The 24,322-nt window shown below is 43.7% G+C and overlaps 2 protein-coding genes across 10 annotated transcripts in view; one reads left to right on the top strand and one right to left on the bottom strand.

The window, feature by feature from the left end:
- Positions 1-2,652, bottom strand: part of SH3BGR (SH3 domain binding glutamate rich protein) — a 36,926-nt gene extending 34,274 nt beyond the window's left edge. The window contains exon 1 of one of the 3 annotated variants that reach the window (XM_082221364.1): positions 2,406-2,652. In XM_082221364.1, the coding sequence (XP_082077490.1) occupies positions 2,406-2,483 (78 nt within the window). In that variant the 5' untranslated portion in view covers positions 2,484-2,652. The remainder of the gene's footprint in view (positions 1-2,405) is intronic. The other 2 variants (XM_082221363.1, XM_082221365.1) reach the window with 2 other exon arrangements.
- A 1,682-nt stretch (positions 2,653-4,334) lies between these two features.
- On the top strand, positions 4,335-23,665 carry LCA5L (lebercilin LCA5 like). Of its 7 annotated transcripts, none has more exons than XM_082221325.1 (8): positions 4,335-4,501; positions 5,315-6,070; positions 12,502-13,028; positions 14,505-14,642; positions 15,947-16,040; positions 19,393-19,493; positions 21,509-21,638; positions 22,083-23,665. In XM_082221325.1, the coding sequence occupies exons 2-8, from the start codon at positions 5,647-5,649 to the stop codon at positions 22,835-22,837; spliced, it is 2,169 nt and encodes a 722-aa protein (XP_082077451.1). In that variant the 5' UTR covers positions 4,335-4,501; positions 5,315-5,646; the 3' UTR covers positions 22,838-23,665. The 7 variants fall into 7 exon arrangements, with proteins under 7 accessions (XP_082077451.1, XP_082077453.1, XP_082077452.1 ...); XM_082221327.1 differs by having other exon boundaries at positions 4,488-4,617; positions 12,523-13,028; XM_082221326.1 differs by having other exon boundaries at positions 4,488-4,617; positions 22,092-23,665.
- The last annotated feature ends 657 nt before the right edge of the window (positions 23,666-24,322 follow it).

Here is a 24,322-nt window from a genome sequence, read left to right as displayed (position 1 = left end):
CCTAGGGCAGGGGTCAGCAAACTTTTTCAGCAGGGGGCCGGTCCACTGTCCCTTAGACCTTGGGGGGGGGGGCGGACTATATTTTGAAAAAAATAAAAGAATGAATTCCTATGCCCCATAAATAACCCAGAGATGTATTTTAAATAAAAGCACACATTCTACTCATGTAAAAACATGCTGATTCCTGGACTGTCCACAGGCTGGATTCAGAAGGTGACTGGACCGGATCCGGCCCCCAGGCTTTAGTTTGCCTTCCCATGGCCTAGGGCTTGCCAATTGGAAGGTCTGCAGTTTGAATCCCCGCAACGGGGTGAGCTCCCGTTGCTCGGTCCCAGCTCCTGCCCACCTAGCAGTTCGAAAGCATCTCAAAGTGCAAGTAGATAAATAGGTACCACTCCGGCGGGAAGGTAAACGGCGTTTCCGTGCGCTGCTCTGGTTCACCAGAAGCGGCTTAGTCATGCTGGCCACATGACCCAGAAGCTGTCTGCAGACATACGCCGGCTCCCTCAGCCTCTAGAGCGAGCAACCCCAGAGTCGTCCGTGACTGGACCTAACGATCAGGCGTACCTTTACCTATACTTTATAAAAAGGTAAAGGGACCCCTGACCATTAGGTCCAGTCGCGGACGACTCTGGGGTTGCGGCGCTCATCTCGCTGAAAATAATGGAAGGATGGTTTATAACAGGACCCAGATGCCTATGATAAATAAACAGGAGTGTAACAGGAGGCATTTAGGGTGCAATCCTAACATCAGTTACCTGGCAGGAATCCCCACTGAAGTCAATACAACTTACCCCTGAGTAGACATGGTTAGGATGGTGGTGTTAGAAGAATACCATTCCTATTTAAAACAAAAGTGCTAGGGAATCCAGTGAATTAAAAATGCCTTCTTTGACTCTTACACACACCCCAATTCACACTAGTAAGAATATGCTAAGCCAGTAAGAGGAGTCTGAGGTTCTTTGTCTCCATATCCAATACTTTTCTGACTGTACTCATAACATGGATCATATATACTACCGGAGGTATTAAGTTCTGCCACGTGACAACCCACTACAGTGGAACAACTAGGGTTGCAACCTGCTTAAAGAAATTTAATTGATGAATCCTATTTGTTTTAGTTGATCAATCTAACAATTTGTTTTCAAAACAAAAAAAAAAGTACATTTCTAAACCAAGAAGCTTTACCCCACAATCCTGTGCATATTCACTCTGAGGAAAGTCCCACTGAATTCAATGAGTCGTAGTAAATATAGGACTGCAGCCTCATGCTTGGGATTACACTATAAGCACTGCATCCTAATTACAGGTGTGGGACAATGTTATATTTGCAGGTGGTGAGCAAATGGCATCATCCATTATACACAATCAAATGCAAATACGATTCTCTTTGAAGTATATTGGGCCAAATGGAAGCTCTGCTACCCAGGTGCTAAAGAGAGCAGCCTGCAGTTGCGGAGAAGACAAGCTTTCCCATTTAGTCCTTTTCAGTCCTTCTGCTCTGGAAACTTCTTGAGGTTGTGTTAGTGCAAGCCAGTTAGCAATGCAGCCTCGGAGCTATGTGCAAGCAGCAGTCAGTTTGTTTGGAAGTGTCACTGTGACTGATTGCTCAGCCAGGGCTGCAATTTGAGCTCATGTGGGAACTGGATATAAAAGGAAACAGTTCATGCCCAGGTCCCACCTTCCCAACTTCTCAGTGCATGCCGCTTGCTAGCTTCAGCCAGCATAGCTGTTCTGATCACTTAACAGTAGGCATTGCTCAAAACTCACGGTAAGAAAGATTTAAAATGTTAAGATGGCAATGCTAAGATAGGATGTGCTTAATTTTTGTGCACATGAGCAGTACCCCTTATATAGCAATATTTCTCAAAAGAAAAAGTCTACACACCACAACCAAGCCTGATGATCATTATTGTTCCAATAGCAAAAGCAGAATGCTTTAAAAAAGAAAAAAGAAAAGAAAGATCTGCAAAATGTGCTAAAAGGAATATGTTGTGCAAAGGTTTTTTTCACTGATGTGCAGGCATGCACAAAAGATGTGGCATTATTCCACAGGGCAATCCTACTCAGAAGAATGTCCCCGTGAGTTCAAGTAGGCTTACTCCTGAGGAAGTAGAGTATTTCAGCCTCCGTGTTTCTCTGCACCTTGAATCAGTCGGGGAAATTGCGGTGCGCCTCCGTTTAAATAATAACGGACACGTGTCGGTCAGTTTCGGTGGACTCAAACCCGCTTCCTGAGGTGCATTAAGCTGTTAACTTTAACTGCAGCTGCAGACCAATCCCATGGCCCTCTTGGATTTGCAAAAAAACCAGAAGACACCCAAGACAGGCCATTCGGTACGTATGTGCACCACGCCCCTTTCCTCGTCAACAAAGTGCTTCCCAAAGCTTCTGGAAGCTCTTACCCGTGGGAACGTACATCGCCTGGCTATACCTACCATGGTAGACCCCGAGGACGTCGCTACGAACACTTTGATCACCATTCCGACGACACCCAGAGGGAACCCGCAGCAAGGGGAAGCAGCAGCAGCAGCAGCGCGCCTTCCGTGTCAGCTCAGGCGCGAGAAGCGCAGCGCGCGGCCCTCTTTGCCCGGAGCGGAGCGAGAATCCCCGAAGAATCCCCGCGACTCCTGGGCTCCCTGCCGTTCCCACCCCACCCCCCACCCCGCTCCGCATCAGCTCATTGGCTCCAAGGCATTTGGGGAGCAGACGGGCCAGGGCACGATTGGCTGGTAAAAGTATCCATTGCAGGAGGACTTGCACCTGCCCCCCGCGCTCGTCGCTTTAGATTGACCGGGGGACAGCCCTTAAAAGGCCAGGGACGGCGGTGCACCAATCCAGGCAGGGGAGGGCAAGGCGGCGAGGGAGGGCCGGCAGAGAGGAGAGAGACAGCTATGTGGGGCAGCTTTTTTCTCAATCGGCTTCTTCTGCGTCCAAGGGCCTGAATATATATACCCTCTTGTCAAAGCGAGGCACGTCAGGTTCTGTACAGGCAACCGGGCAAAACTTTCGGGTTTGTGTTGTTCCCTTTTCCCAAAAGGAGGGAAGTAGAAACTATGAAAGAGCTGCAGCGGAAACAATAAGAGTTCAGGTCCCAAGCTTGCCCATTTTTAAGGCGGGTTGCAAACCAGGATCCAAAAGTGAGACCAACACTAAAAGGAATGAGGTAGAAATGCGCTGACTTCTCCTCCATGTCCATTGGTCCAGTGATCGGTTGTTTATTACACAAAGTGGATTTTAGGACTGCTCCCATAAATGGCCAGGCCCCCCCTCCAAAAAAAAGTGTATTGGCACGCATTGAGAGAAGGTGGATCCTGCACCCTGACCTGCAAAACTCTGGGTGAAAAGCATCAGAATGTAAAACTAATGTGGACCCTGCTTCCTCCAAAATCTCAAGTTTTAGGACCTTGTATAACGCTTACTAAACATACCCTTTTGAATGGTGTGTTCTCTAATGCTCCGTTTCTCTCTCTCTGTGTGTATGAGAGTGATGGAAAATGTTTTATGGTTTTATTTTTCCCAAAAAATTAAACATTTGACAGTTTCAATAGACTCTCGATGCTGCCAGCAACGTAATTACTTATTCCAAAATAAAGACCAGTGACACTTCTCCAAACCACGTATTTGAGAAAAAGAAGCCTATCCAGATTTCCACTCATTTCAGACAGCAGAGATGTCAAAGGGAAAGAAACGTAATCGTCAGCCACTCTCGCTGGGCCTGGAGGTGGGACAAAGAAACTCATCTGCAACCTGTTACAGATAGGTAGCCGTGTTGGTCTGCCATAGTCAAAATAAAAAAATTCCTTCCAGTAGTTGGTCTTTAAGGTGCTACTGGAAGGAATTTTTTTTATTTCATCTGCAACCTGTTGCCGTCGCCGAGTCTGAACCCAACTGAACTGCAGCTCCCTCTTCTGCCCATCTCCCCCCACCTGGGAAGGAAGAGCAGCCCCTTCTTCTTCTTCTTCTTCTTCTTCTTCTTATTATTATTATTATTATTATTATAGCAGAACTTTGGTTCCCTTGCCACGCCCGGGTCCAGCGGCGCATGAAGTCAAGAGAGAGACTTCCCCTGCTAAAAACACACAACGCATTGTATTGGGTGCCACTCTCTGGAGTCTGCCCCTTCATTCGACAGGATCCTTTGCCCTAGTTGGACAGAAGCCACGTTGGCTACCCTACACCTGAAGAGTCCCTGAGAGATGCGCGATATTCATCAAACTGCCCATGAGGAAAGTGCGCGCTTGTTTTTGGGTGAGATAGCCGAGGGAGTCGATCTCTCGAGTCGATTTACTTTTCTCACGGGTGGGGGTGGGGGACGGATAACTTGGGGCCTCTGCTGCCGTGATAAAACAAGGAAACCTTTGGGCCGCGGTGGAGAAGGGGAGGCGGGCTGCGAGCGACGAGTCCTACAAGTCCCATGACGCTCGGCGAAGTTCTGCGGTTGCCACAGTAACGGAGACCTGAAAACAACTCCTTCCGCCCATGTAGCCCAAGGAACCAGGTAACGCGGACAGAGGAGCAGCCGGGTGGAAGCTTCTGTCTGCGCGCGGGAGAAGGGAAGAAGCCTAAGCCCTGGGCTGCACGGGGAGTAAGAGTTGCTCTCGGTCCTGGCTCTGGGTAAGAGAGGTCCAAGAAGGTGAAGGCGGAGCACGTGGGGGATCATAAAGGGACTGTAGGAGGCGCGCTCCTTCGGGGGGCAGCAGATCTTCCCTTCTCCTTCCTCTTGAACTTGCCGGAATTGCTCCTGTCCTTTATCCCCCGCGACTCCTCCAGCCCCACCAACCAGGAAAGGGGGAAGCCGCCCGCAGTGAGATTGCAGCCCTATACCTAGCTAGCTCCAGGGCTCACTGATCCCGTGGGGCAGTGATACTTTCCCCCAACATTTCCTCTTTTATTTAATTTTTGAAACTTTTCAGAAGTTTTTTTTTTCTCCTTCTCCCACCACTATTGTCCCATGTCGTTTCTCAATACTTCCTCCTAGCGCTTGCTTTGTCCTTGCCTTTCTCTGAATCTCTGAATTCAGCTTCATTTATATAAAAGCTTACTAGTAGAGGGCTCAGCAAGTTAAACATGTTTTTAAACATGTAAGTGAAAGGTAGATCATACAGTTAGGGGCCTTTGGTTCTTTGTGGGCTTCTGCAGTAGCAAAGTGTGACTTGCCATTCCCCTATCTCAGTTTAATTGCCAAGACTAATGCTGTGGCTGCATATGTTTGTCTGGAGGCAATTTGGGCCGATGCAAATTTTTCCCATGCAAGTTTAAATCATTTGCCTTGCAATATATAAAAATGTCAATACTGTTCCTTTTGTTTTAGCCTTTTTAGTTCCTTGAGTGAACTCAGAACTCAAGGAATGTTCATAAGGAATTGCAGTTCGTGGATGACAGTGCTAAGAATATAGTCTATAGTGCAAGCACATCACATCTTTGAAAAGTAAATTACATAATAAAGGTGACAGAAACTGTGAAGATTTATTGGTGCAGAATTAGAGCAAACTACTTCCAAAGAACAAAGGATGAGGCCCTGAGTAAGCAGTGACAAAACAGCATAATTTCAATTTCTGACTTAAGCACCATGTTCTTTTTGTGGTTTTCAATATAATTGACAATCCTCTTGACCTTGATAGGCTGTGGATCTCTAACAATGGAATGATGGCTTCAGATGACTACATTCTCCATTTTGTAGTCCAAGAAGACAATAAGTGTGAACAAGTTACAAAAAGTAGAAGTCCAAGTGGTTCTCCTAGTAGGGTCTGCAAGAGCACCCAAAGCAAATGCAGCACCAAAGTTAGCCACTGTAGTAAGTGTTCCAGTCAGTGTGGAACTTTTCAGCTTGACTATTCCAACGACTTCAACCAGGATGTTTCAAGAAGGGCTAGCAGCAGTAGCAGCAGTTATTCAGAGCAGGACAGCTGCAGAAATTCTCAGGTCTACTATTATGAAGATTTTCACACATACTCTTCAGAAACCCCTTGCAGCAATGGCAGTGGATACAGCAGTATTTTAGAACAGCCAGAAACCAAAGAGGAGGAATTATCAATGAAAACAAAGGAAAATGATCACCAAGCCAAAGGTAAGAAGGTGGTGGACCACACTGATCACTGCTAATGTTAGCTTACTGTTGACAGATTATGACAGAACTAATGAAGACCAAGGCTTTGCTGGAGAACTGGCTGTTGTGCTTCTCCATTTTTATTGCTGAAGTGCCCCTGGTTCAAATGCTATATTTTTTGGAAACCACTTGTCTGTAGGAAGAAGCATTAAAAAGAGGGAGAGTAGGGGGCAGAGAAGAGAAAGGCAGGGCAAAACCAGATGGAGAGTTGAAGTCAGCTAGTGCCTTCTTGTATGTTATGTTTCGCTAGACGTTCCCATAGCTTTGTGGGCAGCCCTCCGGGGTCTGTATGACAGCTCTCCATCCCAGCACTAGTATTTAGGTATGGCAGTCTGTGGGCGAAGTTCTGAGGCAAAGTTAACCTTCAGCATTACCTTCAAGCTTTGTAGTTTTCATGTGTGCAAAAGAGACAGAAAAGAATTGAAAGCATTATGAATGAAAACAAATATGGCAGTGGCATAGTAGAATCTATAATCCACCACATTATTTTAGAATTACCTGTTATCTTGAAAAACGTGTGTGTAAAATTAAGAGATATGCCCCAAATATATTTTGCAACACTCCCTCTTCCAACATCTGCTCCAAAGAATGGTAAATCCCAAATGAAACTAATTGAATTACTTGAGGGAAATTGCTATGGTTTCTTCTCCCTTGAAAGCAAAGCTCTGAACTGTTGGCAGGCAATAAATGAGCATAGTCCCAGTAACTTTATTGATTTCACACCTGCTTCTTTCAATCATGCAATGTTTTCAAGCAAAAGAGAGAAGCAATATGTTTTTTATTTGCTACGAAGGCATACTAATGCATCTCTAGCCCTCCTTCCTTCCTTCCCCATCACCCTGTAATGTAATGATAATCATGCCCTTCTTCTTCTACCTTTGTCTAAGCAAACTTCCCCTGTACAGTGGTACCCCGCAAGACGAATGCCTCGCAAGACGGAAAACCCGCAAGACGAAAGGGTTTTCTGTTTTGGAGGCGCTTCGCAAGACGAATTTCCCTATGGGCTTGCATCGCAAGACAAAAGCCCATAGGGAAATGCTGGCGGTCGGGAGCAAAGACTTTCGCCCACAGCCGGCCTTCAGAAGAGGACCTCTTCTGAAGGCCGGCGGGGGGCAAAAGTCTTTGCTCCCCCCGCCTGCCTTCCCCCCGCCTGCCCCGGGCGATCTTAAAATGCTGGCGGGCGGGAGCGAAGCGTTCGCTGCCGACCCCCAGCATTTTAAAATCTCCAAGGGACAGCAGAGAAGTCTCTGTCCCGGGGAGATTTTAAAATGCTGGGGGTCGGGAGCGAAGCGTTAGCTGCCGACCCCCAGCATTTTTAAATCTCCCCCTGTCCCGGGGAGGTTTTAAAATGCTGGGGGTCGGGAGCGAAGCGCTGCTGACCCCCAGCATTTTAAAATCTCCCCGTGTCCCGGGGAGATTTTAAAATGCTGGGGGTCGGCAGCGCTTCGCTCCCGACCCCCAGCATTTTAAAACGCTGTTCCGAAGGGGGGGCGGGGACACCTGCCCCAGCCGCCCCACTTCGGAAAGCTGTTCCGAAATGGGGAGGGGGGGCGGGGACGCCTGCCCCAGCCGCCCCACTTCGGAAAGCTGTTCCGAAGTGGGGCGGGGGGCGGGGACGCCTGCCCCAGCCGCCCCACTTCGGAAAGCTGTTCCGAAGTGGGGAGGGGGGGCGGGGACGCCTGCCCCAGCCGCCCCACTTCGGAAAGCTGTTCCGAAGTGGGGAGGGGGGGCGGGGACGCCTGCCCCAGCCGCCCCACTTCGGAAAGCTGTTCCGAAGTGGGGCGGGGGGGCGGGGACACCTGCCCCAGCCGCCCCACTTTGGAACAGCTTTCCGAAGTGGGGAGTGGGGGCGGGGACGCCTGCCCCAGCCGCCCCACTTCGGAAAGCTGTTCCGAAGTGGGGCGGGGGGGCGGGGACGCCTGCCCCAGCCGCCCCACTTCGGAAAGCTGTTCCGAAGTGGGGCGAGGGGGCGGGGACGCCTGCCCCAGCCGCCCCACTTCGGAAAGCTGTTCCGAAGTGGGGCGAGGGGGCGGGGACGCCTGCCCCAGCCGCCCCACTTCGGAAAGCTGTTCCGAAGTGGGGCGGGGGGGCGGGGACGCCTGCCCCAGCCGCCCCACTTCGGAAAGCTGTTCCGAAGTGGGGAGGGGGGCGGGGACGCCTGCCCCAGCCGCCCCACTTCAGAAAGCTGTTCCGAAGTGGGGAGGGGGGGCGGGGACGCCTGCCCCAGCCGCCCCACTTCGGAAAGCTGTTCCGAAGTGGGGAGGGGGGGCGGGGACACCTTCTGAAGGCGGGCAGGGGGCGAAGGTCTTTGTCCCCCCTGCCTGCCTTCCCAGGGGCTTTTAAATCGCCCCGGACAGCGGAGAAGTCCTCCGCTGTCCCAGGGTTTTTTAAAATGCTGGGGGTGGGAAGAAAAGCCCTTGTCCCCCCCCCCCCAGCCTTCAGAAGAGGTCCGGGGACAGAAGGCGGTTTCCCTAGGAACGCATTAATTGATTTTCAATGCATTCCTATGGGAAACCGTGCATCGCAAGACGAAAAAACCGCAAGACGAAGAGACTTGCGGAACGAATTAATTTCGTCTTGCGAGGCACCACTGTATTCATCCATTCTATTTTCCACCCCAACATGTCACTGTCCTTGCTCATTGTTTCCCTACCACAATCACAGTGTGCTTTGCATGCTATGTCCAGAGTTCTCCCCAGTCCCAGCATCAACACATGGCATCCTCAGGCACCTTTTAGAACAGGGTGCACCACTGAAACCTGCTCTGGGCCACCTGTTGGCTACTGGGGGGTCTGGGACCTGCTATTTGAATCTGCCATAATTACCCCAACATAGTATTGCTCTGGGGCACCGTGGGAAATTAAAATGGCAACCCTAATTAGGGGTATAGAAGCCACCATTTTAATTTCCCACAGTGTGGCGATGTATTGTGAGATATTAAAATTCCCCTACCCAGACCCGCCCCCCGGGAATCCGACAAACTCTCTGATAAATGCCAGCTAATCATGTCAGGAGAACCTAGAAACAAGCCATCAAACCTGGAGCCAACACTGATTTTCTGTTCTTGTACATATGGGTATATATAGGAATGTAGGTTGCATAGACCTAAATAAAGCTTCATTTATGGACATGCACATTGCTTTAACTTTTCTGAATCTGTGCTTTACTCTAAAGGAGCTGAATTCCATGCAGCTTACACTATCTACTGTCGAATGAGCATGATGCCCATTAATTAAGAAACGCTGTTTTGAAAATCTGTAGAACTTGTAACTCTTTGAATGAAGGAGTTACACAAAAACAGTGTTTGAACATCATAGGGAGCTAAAGCATAGAACATGGATAGACAAACTAAAGCCTGGGGGCCAGATCCAGCCCAATCGCCTTCTAAATCTGGCCCGCGGATGGTCCGCGAATCAGCATATTTTTACATGAGTAGAATGTATACTTTTATTTAAAATGCATCCCTGGGTTATTTGTGGGGCACAGGAATTCGTTCATCCCCCCCCCAAAAAAAAACATAAGGTCTGAGGGACAGTGGACCAGCCCCCTACTGAAAAAGTTTGCTGACCCCTGGCATAGAATAATATGAATAGAACGTGTTGAAGTGGTCTGCAGACTAGAAAAAAGAGAACAATAACAATTTCCGCATAGAAGTAAAATATGTCTACAATACCAAGTAAAAAAACCCCGAAAACCTAAAACTGAATTTTGTATTGGATCTTCACTAAGACAACTAAAAAGTGAAAAGAAAAAGTTTAAAAATGAAATTAAAATAGAGTGAATACTCTATTGTATGAATGTATTCCCTCAGAATTCAGAACCCAAATCTCTTTTTATCTGAGTTTAGAGACCCTTACCTCAAACGAAGTTAACTTACTGATTAGTTCCTTGGAACAGAAAGTTTGTTTTGCTTTTCTTTTGCTTTCCAGGACTTCATATTCCTTAGTAAGGGCTCTAGACAGTAGTGTTTGGCGGGGCAGAGTGGGATGGAGCAGCTTCCCAATGCCAGTTTCACTTCTGGGTACCAAAAGTGGGAGGTGGGAAGGTGGTTCAGTGCAGCAGCGCAGGTGGAGCCAGTCTGATGCTCCCTCGCCTCTCTGCCTCACCTCTGCCCCTCTCAATAACCACCAGCGTGGCTGCCGTTGGGAAACCAGGTGAGCAGTGCAGCTCCCCCCCCTCCGCCTGCCCCACTGCTACTCACTTTTTCGTTTTATCTGATTTAAGAATGTGGAGAAGTGCTCTGTGCATCCATTTGTGTGCTTTTGAAAACACTTCTGTGACCTCTCACGTCGGAGTGTAACTGCCAACTTCGAGGCCTTGTTCAGTTACTGTGTTTTGCAAGCCTGTTTAGCAGTAGCTGCTTAGAGACAGCTGCTGTTCTTTTTAATATAGCATTTCAAGATTGCTATTATTCCAGCAGGTATTTTAGACGAAGTATGCTTCTATAGTTTTAATTGGTTTCCATTTTTTTAAAACTTTCTGTATCTTTAAAAAGACCGCTTCAAGTTAAGTTGTGGTTAAGCGGTATATAAATATTTTAAATAAATAAATATTTTTTAAAAAATAAATAAATAAAACAAGATGCCACTCAGGAATATATAGAGGCAAACCCTCCAGGACTGCTGCTGCTCCACAGATGCATAATTTGTCTTGGACTAGTATTCCCAGATTTTTTTCTCCTGTTGAACATTGATGTCACCTGTATGAAATGGAGACAGGTAAAAGCATTCCAGTATTCTGTGGGGAATTTACAGGTATTATGCATTTTAATGCTGCCATTTTGCACATGCTAACAAATGCACAATACCCTTTTTTCAAATACCTGCTTGTAGAACACACTGCCCATTGAAGTTAGGCATGTTTCGTTGGAAGCTAAAAACTTATTTCTTTTTACAGTCTGTCACAGAATGATGACTTACAGGCAATATCAGATGGCTTTTTTTTGAGAACTGTTATATCTGTTTTTATTTTTTGTATTTTAATGGATTGTTGTATTTTAGCTATGGTCTTTTGTAACGTTTAGAAGTTTATAGCCATCCCAGATAAATACTTTTCTTTTAATGTGCATAATATGAATGGGTCCCCGCAAGCCTCAGACTTGTGATCCTTCCTTCCCTACTTCCTGCACAGCTGCACAGTAGAGTTCAGAATCTTTCATGTCTACTTTTGTGTCTGGAAACTGTAGTTAACCACAGTTCCTTGTGTTGCTAATATTAACTGTGGTTAGTTTAAAACAAGCCAACCATGGTTTCTGCAGCTAGTTTGTTTGAATTAACCATAGTTAATGCTAATAATAATAATAATAATAATAATAATAATAATAATAATAATAATAATAAATAATTTATTATTTATACCCCGCCTATCTGGCTGGGTTTCCCCAGCCACTCTGGGCGGCTTCCAACCAAATATTAAAAACAATACAGCATCAGACATTAAAAACTTCCCTAAACAGGGCCGCCTTCAGTTGTCTTTTAAAAGTAAAATAGTTGTTTATTGCCTTGGCATCTGCTGGAGGACGTTCCACAGAGCAGGCGCCACTACCAAGAAGGCCCTCTGTCTGGTTCCCTGTAACGTCACTTCTCGCAGCGAGGGAACCACCAGAAGGCCCTCAACGCTGGACCTCAGTGTCCGGGCTGGAGGATGGGGGTGGAGACCCTCCTTCAGGTATACAGGACTGAGGTCGTTTAGGGCTTTAAAGGTCAGCACCAACACTTTGAATTGTGCTCGGAAATGAAGATCTTTCAGGACCGGTGTTATATGGTCTCAGCAGCAGTCACCAGTCTAGCTGCCGCATTCTGGATTAATTGCAGTTTCCGAGTCACCTTCAAAGGTAGCCCCACGTAGCAACATAACAAGTTTTGGTTAACTAAAAGCAGAACTGAGAGCTGCTGAACTCCTCACATTCTATGGGAGGAGGAGGAGGATATGTGAGTCTGAGGCAACATTATGCCTCATTCAAAGTATGCTGACCCATCTTTAGTATGATGTTTGAACATGGCCACACACATTCACACATGCCTAATCTTTTAGTTATTTAAGGAGACATCAAGTGTGATCACGCATATGGGTTGACACTCTGATTGTATCAGTTATACAACCTTTGGGGGAATTGCAGTGAATTTTATGATGCAATAACTAAGCTCAACATGTTTGAACAATAAAGTCTTTTGCACATTCTATCACTTCCTGAGGATGCATTTAACTTATACAGAAACGACAGAAAACCTCTCAGTGTTCTTGGACTCAAGCCCCATCAGCCACAGTCATCATGGCCAATGGTCAGGGATGATGCAAGTTGTAATCCAGTAATATTTGGAGGATCACAGGTCCCACATCTCTGTTATATGGATTTGCATTCTTTTACTCTCTCTAGTCTTATACCATTTTAGCTTGTTTTGTTCTTAATGTAGGGGGTAAAACACTTCCTAAGAAGAAACAGCAGCAAAAGAGCTTTTTCAATACTAGCACTATAATCACTTCCCAGAAGAACAATGTAGCTTGCCGCTTATTGTCAGCCAGGCTTCACAAAGTTAAAGAGCTGAAAAATGAAGTGTCTGTTCTGAAGAAAAAACTGGAGGCATCTAACATGGAAAATCAGATTTTGAAGCGGCTTCAATATCGACATTTGAAAGCAATAAGTAAATACGAAAATGCAGAGACTAATCTGCCTGATCTTCTAGCAAAACAGTGTGGTGAAGTGAGGACTCTCAGGGTACTTCTTAGGAAATCTCAAGAGCAGGAGCGCAGTGCGTCCAAGAAACTTAGAGAAGTTGAGGCACAACTACTAAAGACAAAAGATACCTTACTGGCATTGCAGAAACTTTCAGAAGACAAGAATCTTGCAGAAAGAGGAGAACTTAGACGCAGGTTAAACACCCTCACACAAAGAATGGAAATTGGTGATAAGAGAATTCAGGTACTAATGTATATTAATGTGCAGTGTAACTAGAATTACAGCAAGAAATATCAGAGTGCTGCTAGATTTCTAATTAGCAGTCCTGGCCAAGCTATTGTTCAGATGTGCAGGAGTTCCTGAGTGTGCTGAGGCTTTCCTATTTACCTTAGGGATGGGGACGGCTCTGTACACAGATCACCATAACGCACACTGGACACCTGCTCAGGCAGGAACTCCATGTGCATAACTACACACTTGGAGCTTAGGAACCAGAACAGCTTATTTCAAATTTTGGCCAAACTACGTTGTGAAAATTAGGGTGTGCATTAGATTTGATGGTGCATTAGATTCACATAAATACAGTAGTATTAAACCTTAGTACTTTCAGATTTTGTTTCATTTTAAATTGCAGTCTAGAGTTGTAGTGTTTGTTTTTGGTTTAGAGCCTTGTGAATGGGAATCAATAGTTTTTTTTACATGGGATTGGTCACTATTACTCACATTACAGACAAGGAATTGAGATTAACAGGATGGTTCTATACATGTCTTCTGGTATAGGATAGTAGCCTCACAAGGCCTGGGTATAGTTATTTAGAAATAAGGTCCATTGAAATTAATGCTCCATCTGAGTAAATGTGTTTAGACTTGGATTAATAGTGATTTGCCTAAAGCCACTAAGGCAGCCCTGCCCTGCATCTTTGAGATGGGAAAAGAAACAGAGCAGGACCCATCAAGTTATCCCACACCTTAGAGTGGTCCATCATTAAAAAGTACTACTAAAAGTAACTGCACAGCTCCGTATCTACCAAACTGAAGTTTCAGGTACTGTATATGGGTCAGTCCACACTTTATGTATGTTTGGGCCCTCCCTAATTTCTGCTTTGGAGTATGGAAGAAGAAACCCACTAAAGGAGTAGAAATGGCTGAAGAGGCTGGTAAAACTGACTTAGCCTCACCATGTATCTTTCACTGACCCACTGTATTTATGTGGCTCTAATGCGCCATCATACCTAATGTGCACCTCAATTTTCAGAACCTCCAAACCAAAAGGGTACTTGCTGGTGCCATCAAATCTAGTGTGTGCCCTAATTTTTGCAGCATAATTTGGCCAAAAAGGTGTGCATTACATTCAAGTAAATACAGTATTTTCACTACTAACTAACTGCTATGGGAATGGAAGATTCTCCTTCTAGATTTCAAAAGAGAGGGAGGGTGAGAATACATGATGCACTATTTCTGATTATGGATACAATTTCCTACCACACTTGTTTGCCATAAGCATACTTGTTCTCATTATTTAAAAAAATCAAATTATTTTTTAAGAGTAGTATAAACCACTGATATTATTAATAAGAATGGGGATTTTCATCTTTCCAAAGAAGTTTATTAAAATTTGCAATGTCTGTTGTAGTACTTCAGTCCTGTTACATTTAATATTGTATAATTCTCAGTAGGCAGGAGATAAAGTACATGGTCATGCGTTTGTAATATCTTTAGGTCTTAGAAAAGCAGCTGCTGTTGAATAATACCTCCTTTAGTCATCAGTTAGCAGTTGAGAAGAAAAAGACTCTTGAAGCTCAGTTGATTACCACGAATTTGCAAATGGAAATCAAGTCACTTAACCAAAAAATCAAGGTATTTAAGCCTCAAGTTTATTTTACTGTAAGAGAATTAGCAATTTATAGAGAGCATTTGCACATCTTACAATGTCTAGTACAGGCGTTAGGAGATGCTACTTTAAAAACATGTATCCTAGTGCAAAAATAAAAGTATTCCTAAGTGTGGCTATTCAACACTGAATGAGATAACAGATTGGTTATCTGGTTTCTTGTGTTTCAAGTATCAGACATTATAAGCTGTGAACGATAAAATATAGTGAGATTTTGTTTGTTTATAATTAGATTCATGGCCGCTTTGGGGTCACATGTCCTCAAAAAGTAGCTTAAAATACTATAATCATTATAAAAGGCAATACAATTAACAAGAAAACCAGTTCACAAATTGAAACTAAGATAGCAGCCAGACAAGATAAGACATTGGCAGGGATTTTAAAATCCTTGTCAAATTGGTGAGTTTTAACCATCTGCCTGAAACTTTCTTTGGAGCAGGTTTGTCAAATCTCCCTTGGGAGGGTGTTCCACTGAATGGATGCGACTACATAAAGCTGCCATGGTCCATTTGTAAAAAAAAAGCTATCGCACATTTACAAGTAAATAATGTCAAATGTCAGATATGAAGCAAAGGTAGAGCTAAATACTCATCAGCTTTGATTTTTGCTTTAGAAGTTACACTTTTAGTAAAGGCTGAACTTGTAGTTCAACTTGTAGTGCAAAGAATTAGTGCTTTCAATACCACATTGTCAGGAACAGCTGTGGTGCCATGGAGTCCCTCAGCAAACGCATAACAGGGATAGGGAACCTTTCTGGTCCTCAGGAGTCTCCCCAGGTCACACATGCTCCCCACGCACCAGCTAGCTCTGCTTTGTACCCTTCCTGTGTGTTTTTGCCTGGCTGTAAAGTGTCCTGTGAGTGTGAAGAAAGCCTCCTGCACAAATGTTAAATTCCTATTTGTTGTTCTATCTGCTTTTGCCTCTGATCCTGCCCACCATTGGTATGTGGCCCCCAGAAGGTTGTCCAAAAGAGAATATGGCCTTTGGATGAAAAAGACTCCCCACCCCCCATTCTAAAAGGACATGCCGGAGAGAATTCTCAGGGGCAATCTCAGCCAAACAAGCTCCATCCTTCTTTCAAGTAACAAGCGATAGAATATTTGGCCTGTTGAAATTATGACTAAGCAAAGATGCTTTTTACAGAGAATAAAATAAGATGGTGCTTTATGGAAGATGCATAGTGAATTCAGCTAATTAGGCTTCATAGATAGTTGAGGTCCATATAATAAACCGTATTGCATTTTTTTAGCTTACTGCTGTGTTTTTATAGGAAAAAGAACGAGAACTTGGTGTGAGAAATATTTATGCAAATCGGATGCTTAAAGGCCAACAGGACAAAGGTGGTTCAGAGTCTCCCCCCAAAGGTAGCATAATGTTTTTCTGCTCATTTTTAATGTGGAATGTCACTTTCATGTGCCTAAACTCTATTAGAAAACTCTGCAGTATTTATTATTATTATTAATGACTGCAATGTCTCCCTCCCCCTGACCAGCCTAAAAGAGATCCACTGATGCCTCTGGCTCAGCGCTTTGCTGTACTGCTCACTAAAAGAGTGGGTGGTATCACTGGTGAAATTCCAACAGAAAGCCCCAAAGGGTGGTGTTCCGGTGAGTGGAAGGGGCTGAGCTGCCTTGGGATCCACCAGATTCTGAGTCAGCTCGACTGCCAGCACATGATGGTACTGGGCCAATCTAGACCCACTCACTATGCCTCTCCCAGGCTGGTGTAGTGTGATGGAGGTTTTTCTCTCCCCTGCTCCCCACTTTCTATCCTGGCTGGTACGAGCAGTAGTACCTATGTTGCACAGACTGCTGTTGTCCAGCCAGGGTTAGAAATTGCTCTGCCATCAGCAACTTACTGAACTGAGGTTTCAGCAACAAATTCTGAATATCAGCAACAGTTTTGTATTTTAAAAAATCAACATTATTTTACAGTTTTTTCATACCTTTATGGCTTTAATAATGATTGGGCTGGGGGTAATCAGAATTAGCTAGATTACTGTGCAAGATTTAAAACTTTGTATCATTGTGATTCCATAAGAAAAGCCAATCCACTCTAATACACATTTAGGTACATAGCTCCCCCTAGTCCTCAGTCTGCAGTTTCTACTGTCCTGATTAAGTGTCTTGGGTAAGCTTGCATTTGATATCACACCAGCAAAATAAGAGTGCCTATAATATCATTTCAAGTTTTGTTCAGTTGCAGGTATTAATAATAGTACATATTTGCAAGATATGTCATTGCATTTTCCTGCACTCTGTAATTTTTGTAGGGCTGATGAAATACCCAAATGCAGCATCAAATGTTTAATTATAACACAACAAGCTAGATCCAACAGCTTGGTTTACAGTTAGAAATAGGGAGATGGTACAGTAAAGCAGGGATGCGGGTGGTGCTGTGGGTTAAACCACAGAGCCTAGGGCTTGCCGATCAGAAAGTCGGCGGTTCGAATCCCCGCGATGGGGTGAGCTCCCGTTGCTTGGTCCCTGCTCCTGCCAACCTAGCAGCTCAAAAGCACATCAAAGTGCAAGTAGATAAATAGGTACCACTCCGGTGGGAAGGTAAACGGCGGTTCCGTGTGCTGCTCTGGTTCGCCAGAAGCAGCTTAGTCATGCTGGCCACATGACCTGGAAGCTGTACACCGGCTCCCTCGGCCAATAAAGCGAGATGAGTGCCGCAACCCCAGAGTTGGCCACGACCGGACCTAATGGTCAGGGTTCCCTTTACCTTTTTCAGAAAAGCAGCCTGCATATTGACTGCAGCCCTCATGGAACTCTCCCCTCACATTGGGTAGGGTTAACATTATAGCCCCTCCTGTTGACCAGTTAAAGCTCTACTGCACAATATGTATCTAGGGGGGTGTATGTGTATATATTTTTATCTATAGCTGTGTGTGTGTGTGTGTGTATACACTTGTGCGCACACATACGTTTCTTTATTTATAGTTGCAATCCTATACATATTTACCTGAGAGTAACACTCATTGAAGATAGTAGACATGTCTATCAGTAAACATGTCTATCATTGTAAAGAAAGACAGCAATCTCCTGCACATTTTGGGGGGAGTAAGTCCAGTTATGGTGCCCACTTATGCATTGCTCCACCAAACACAAAAGAGAAAAAAGGTGCACATTTGTATGTGCGAATTTATATTCATAGGTGCAAATTTAAAAACCATAATATTAATAATAATAATAATTTATTATTTATACCCCACCCATCTGGCTGGGTTTCCCCAGCCACTCTGGGCTGCTTCCAACAAAATATTAAAATACAGTAGTCGGTCAAACATTAAAAGCTTCCCTAAACAGGGCTGCCTTCAGATGCCTTCTAAAAACTATTATATGTAAACAATTATTCTATGTAAACTATTATAGTTTACATTTTTCAGAAGGCAAACCAAATGATTTCCCATTCAAGTCACTTCGAATAAACTCTTACGCTAATGGGCATCCCCACTCCTGATCACCCACACCATTTCTTCAATTAATTCAACTCATCAATTGACACATAATTAATTAGCCTTTGTTAGTTCAACTAAATAAAAAATAAATTGGTGTGATTCCCTATGAGATAAAATGGCAAGTGGGTGGTCTTTTCATTCTTCCTTTTTGTACTTAATTAAGCCAAAGGCCGCTGTTCCACCATATGAACTTAAATCCCAATCGTGGGGGAACAATGTCATTTCTGTTTCCTTTCAATGGACACCAGAAAAAGAAATGGCTACCTCTAGGTAGCAGAAGCTATTTCCCAGCCAGGGAAATGGCATTTGAGGTTTCAGTTTGTGGGGCAGCAGCAAGGTGGCAGCTCAGCTCAGCTGCTGGCCTGCTTTTTGCTTAATTAAGTAAAGAAAAAAAAGGGGGGCCAGATAGCGAAGACCACCCACTGGCAAATTCATCTCATCTTGTATGTCCAGTACTGGACTAAGGCAGAGGACCTTGAAGTACCAACCTCTCTGAGGACATCTGAGATGAAACTAGCTTTGCTTGTGTGCGCAGCTCAAAGGTAGGTTTCTCAGTAAGCCACGAAACAAAAGTAACACCTTACTCTAGCTTTTTCAAACAACTTGGACTGCTTAACGTATGCCACACCAAATGAGTCCTTAAAAAGTGGGAAGGAGGGACTCCAGCTTTATGGAAGAGGAACTACTTTGCATGCAGAATCTCCAACATCCCCAAGTAGTACTGAGAATGCATTGTCTAAAATCCTGAAGAGCCACTGCTAGTTGGTGGAGACAGTCCAAGCAATTCCAATTCCTGAAGCACCATTGCAATGACCCAAACATCCAGTTGGGTGGTTGGCTAGGTTGGTAGGCTAGTGGCAGCATTTAGCATTGTAGCTTCCAGGCAGTCATATCTATAACATGTTATAGTACCTGATCCTGGATGTTACTAGAACACAGATTACCATGGCCAGGCTCTCACTACACAGTCGGCACATCAACCTCAACTGATGAAAGGTGCTTCATTCCATAGAGGCTGTGTAGGCATCCACTAACTCGACTTTTAAGGGAAAGGTAATCCATCAAGAAAATGCTGAATGCCGTCTCCCTGAATTGATGAAGCATCTGCCCATAGAACTTTTGTCTCAGGATTGAATTTCAGTTTATTGTCCCATATTTAGCCCACCACCAATTCCAGACATATAAGCATTTCATATTTTCAGGAGTGCAGAGGGGATACGTCTCAATATTTACTTCCTCTTGTCTTTTCATAGCTGTCAATGTCTCCAAGTCGGTACAAGTAGATGTGAATCTAGAAGCAACAGCTCTTCAAAAGCACGAGGCAGAGAAAACTTCAGTTGTTTTTTTAAAAGAGGTATGGCAGATCTGAATTAATCCTTTTACAACTCTAAACCACTCTTGTTCATGCTGTGTTGTCTTATAGCTTCATTTCTTCCTGCAAATTGCAGATTCCTTAACATACATTCAGTTTCCTGAATCATATTACAGTGACATTGTGAAAATAACATTGTCCTCATTGAAATAAGTTTACTTCATCATTGAGGTGACTCCAGCTTGCATGAAACACTGAACCAAATGCTGGCTAGTGCAAACAAGCAAATATGCTGGTTCCTAAAGTAAGGACCATGGTGGCAGCTGCACTCTTCCTAAGCCCTGTGTGGCTGTCATGACCTGTGGCTAAGCCATGGTTTGTCTTTGTCGTATGATGGAACCTTGGTTTATGGTTTGTCTTGCTCCAAATAAGCCATGAGCTATAGGCTTCATATTGGCTTGCCACTCATAGTTTTTCAGGGCTAATGCATTACTTGAGTTAGTGTTATGTGCAAATCATGTGAACTGCCCTGAGACCCTTGGGTATAGGGTGGTATATAAATTTATTGAATAATAATAGGAAGAGGGACTTACTTTTCAGTAAACACGCTGAGGATTGTTGTGTTAGCTTGGGTAAAGAAGTCCAACTGTTATAAATAAGGGCTAGATAAGACATAAGATATTCACAAGGAACCTAATGTTGTATGATTTGCTCTTGGCACAGCTGTATGAACGCCCAGTGAAAAAATATGTGCAAGTGCCTCCACCATATATTAGAGTATGATTGCACCATCCTCTGCTTTGAAGAGGATATTGAGATAGTAATTACATTTTAGCAACAGGATAGTGGTGAACTTAAATTGCCTTGCACAGTTTCTCTTCACCACTCCTATGCTTGATAAGGACATGAAAGAGAAACTGTGGACTTCTCATTGCATATCATATTTTTTGTCCAGTTCCTGGATAAGAACAGGAAATGACAGACATGTTTGCACTGCACACTTTTCATGGGTTGCACCACCATGTTGGGAGATTGAGGACAGGGGAAAAGTACTTCTTCACATGGTGCATAGCAGTGATGGACAACAGCTAAGATGACTTTAAAAGGATTTTAGGCAGATTCATGGAGGACAAGGCCATCAATGGCCTATACTTGATGGCTCAGTTTCCTCCAGCATCGAAGGCCTATATCCCTGGGTACCAGTCGCTGAGGATCTTGAGCTATTGTGCTATTGTGCTCATGTTCTACTTGTGAGCCATTGCCATATGTGTAAGCAGAATGCTGACATAAACCGTTGGTCTGATCCAGGTGGCATCTTAAGTTCATACAACAGGACTTGTGAGGAAAGCAAAAAACCCTCCTTGCCACTTTTTCTTTGATTTATGGTCAGAGAATCACAGGGGACAAGTCCTTGTTTTATTTAATAGACATTTTTCTACTCTGAGCCTCTTGGGCTTGTTGATTGGAAGGTTGGCAGTTCGAATCCCCGCGATGGGGTAAGCTCCCATTGCTGTCCCAGCTCCTGCCAATCTAGCAGTTTGAAAGCATGCCAATGTGAGTAAATAGGTACCGCTGTAGCAGGAAGGAAAACGATGTTTCCATGCGTTCTGGCACTCATCACGGTCCTCCATGCTCCAGTAGCGGTTTACTTATGGTGGCCACATGACCCAGAAAGCGGTCTGTGGACAAACGCCGGCTCCCTCGGCCTGAAAGCGAGATGAGCGCTGCAACCCCATAGTCGCCTTTGACTGAACTGAACTGTCCAGGGGTCCTTTACCTTTATCTTCCTGTGTTGTGGACTTTAGTGTGTTGGGACTCATGTGATCCCATTCATTTTAGACCATCTCCAAACAAAGTATGAGGCTGAAGCCAGCGTACCCTTAAGCCTATGTTAATTTGCTGGGAGTTCAGATTCTGTCTACTTTATGGAGGCAAATTAGGTCACGGATTAAGAACTGAAATCTATCCATCACTTGCTACTATTCAAAGACATTCGAAAGCTACAAAGTGCAAATCAAACTGACATATGTGTGTTTTTCTTTCTATTATTTCTTTAGGAGTTGACAGCCAAAGATATTAATTGCAAAGACAAACTATGTGATGTGGATAAAGAGATGGAATCAAAAACAGAAGTTCATCAAAATCAAAAATTATCAATGCATCAGATTTCGAATATAGCATGCACAGGTATCTTAACAGTATTTCGAATCTGCGGTGTCTACAGATTTAGCAAATCTTTCAGCAGCAGTAGAGAGTCTTTTTTCAGCCCAAAGGGCAGATTATCTTAGTGTAATACTCTTGAGCCAGGCTGGATGGGGCCAGACCCAAAAGGAACAGCACCAGACAGGCAGTCACTCATTTAACATATAAACACAATCACACACACTGCCCCTTCTGCCCTCTGCTCAACCTACCTCTTCTCAGTTGACATGTGGAATTCAGCTAAGCAGTGGGTGGGGAGTTCCCTGATTTGCTAAGGGTGCTGATTCTGTTTAAGGTCATTTGTAGCTACTAAATCTATAGATGTGCCTGCAGTGTTTTAATTTCTGTCTGAATATAAAAATTATGATATAAAAATGTTATTGCCTGACTTCTAAGAATTTTTACTGTTGAAATAATATTCTTTTGTAGAGTTATTAGGGGAAGAGATATGTCCAAATACAGAAAAACCTTTCAGATGTGAAAACCTAGAAAGACAGAGAAACAGGAGAGAAAGACAAAAGCTCAACTTGTTGAAAGAAGAGTTTGAGAAATTAAGGACAGACAAAGCATTGGAGTCCACACATGACATCCAACAAAAAATGAATAACCAGGACGAAGTTGCAACTGAAAAACAAGAAAATGAGCCAAAACAAGTGAGCTGTGATAAAATGGAAACAGTAACACAAAGATACAAAACACCATCCACGTTAAAGAAACAGTATGTATTTTCAGAAGCTGTTGAAAATTTGCATCAAGGATACCCTTCAACAGGTCCACTGTCCAGCACAAGCACCACCTGCAGTAGTAGACAAGTGAATAGACACCAGGGTGAAATAGGTGAGTTAAAGGCAGAAAATTCAAGCAGTGCCTATGAACCGTCATTTGGTAAGGTTACCAAAACAAGGCAAAAGGACACCATGCCGACGCTTGGCAAAGAACACATTCCTGCAGTATCAACAGAAAAGAAAACCACTCTTATGGAAGAACTCTTTGGTCCAAGCTGCATCTTAAAGGACAGTCACTCAAAACTTAATTTAAAAGAAGCAGTTAAGGAAAAAAAAACTTTGATGAGTGAAAAGTCTTATGAGATTTCACAAGTCAATGATGGTTTGCAGTGTGGCGATTCCAAGCAAGCCCATATAAAGGTTTTCCATACATTTGCCTTCCTGGAAAACTTTAAATAATTACTGCCATAGTTTAACAATATTTTTATCTTAAAACACACACAGTATATGAAAATAATTCATTAACTGCTGCAGACTGCCCCCCCCCCAAGAAAGTTTCATTTACCATAAGAAGTACACATTTTATATTACATTGCAGGAAAACATGCATGCAAGTTATCAGTTTATATTTAACAATGAAATCATCATATTGCAGTGCATTTTTAAAAATTAAAATGAAGCACAATGACAGGTCTATTACTAGAGCTCTAAATAAGAATACATTGGAAAGAATTGCATTGAATAGGCATTGGTGGTAAAGCTTATTGGGGGAAAAGACAGTTAATGCGTATTTACAATAGAAAAATGAGGCACTGCATAACTTTTCTCACTTATTCCATTCCACAAAGCCTCTTAAATGAATGCAGTGATTCAAATTATCTACATGGTCCCAGTTAGGAAAGTGAATACTTAGATGAAGTGGCCTTCAAATGGGGTGCTTTTGACCCATCCATGTTGATTTGTGTAATCTGATATAGACATAATGGGTGCAAGTTATGGGGCTGTTGCCAGAAAGAAGAATGACAGTAAGGCCTATTTTATTAACTCTCAAATTTGGCCATCTTCAGACTACACAGACTAATTCATCTGTCTATACAAATTTCTCAGTGCAGGAAGATATGTTGGTTACAGTAATTTCTATGGTTATAATTGGATATCCATATTGTTTTTTACTATTGTAACTGAACCCCAAATATGGAAAACAGGTAACATTCGAAACAGCCATTAAAAGCTCTTCTAATCAAACATTCTTGGTAATTTAAATATTAAATATTGTGCTACCCACAACTTTGTTCTCTTTTATTTTCCTTCTTAGAACACAAAATATTGAACATAATTAGTACAAAGAGGTGTCAATAGATGCAACAGGATCCAGTATGATTAAACACACAACTGCAACAATGTATCATTTCATCTGTTCCTAACAAATAGGAGATTGATCTTACTGCCATGATGTACCTAGAGCACTTAGGATCAGGGAAGTTGCACACCAGCACTTCAGTGGTACAGTGTTCTGTTAAAGGAGCAGACATGGGCTCAATGCAATAGGGAGAGGAACATGTGCTGCAGACAGAGCCAGCAGATCACCTGGGCAGTAGAGGGAGCCATAGCATTGTGTTAAGAACTATATTCCCTACATGGGAATCTAAAAAGCTTGCAGTCATCAAATGGGTACAGATTTAGCACAAACCTATCCAGCAAATTTATTTGTGTCAATGGTTTGGAAATTTTATCTAACATGCAAGTTCTCACATCTCCTCCTTCTATTTCTTACACACAAGTGGCTAGAATAAAATATGCATCATGCTGAATTCTCTAAGCAAAAACACAGCATGTGGCCAAGAGGGGGAGAAAGAGCCACTGTTGCATAAGGCAAAGACCCTTCCAGTAATATTTTGATACTAATCAAAATCTTCTTAAAAAAGAATCAGAGGAGGAAGGAAT

Source organism: Podarcis vaucheri (assembly GCF_965113315.1).
Source record: "Podarcis vaucheri genome assembly, chromosome: 4".
In the NCBI taxonomy this organism is placed as follows: Eukaryota; Metazoa; Chordata; class Lepidosauria; order Squamata; family Lacertidae; genus Podarcis; species Podarcis vaucheri.
The sequence above is the reverse complement of the archived record's forward strand: the minus strand, read 5'-3'. Positions and strand labels throughout refer to the sequence as shown.

What these genes read in the sequence shown, in the direction of transcription:
- LCA5L (XM_082221325.1), top strand. Translation starts at nt 5,647, where the DNA reads ATGATGGCTTCAGATGACTACATTCTCCATTTTGTAGTCCAAGAAGAC. An exon ending in TTGGTGATAAGAGAATTCAG is followed by an intron (nt 13,029 to 14,504) that starts GTACTAATGTAT and finishes TAATATCTTTAG; the next exon opens with GTCTTAGAAAAGCAGCTGCT. An exon ending in TTCGAATATAGCATGCACAG is followed by an intron (nt 21,639 to 22,082) that starts GTATCTTAACAG and finishes ATTCTTTTGTAG; the next exon opens with AGTTATTAGGGGAAGAGATA.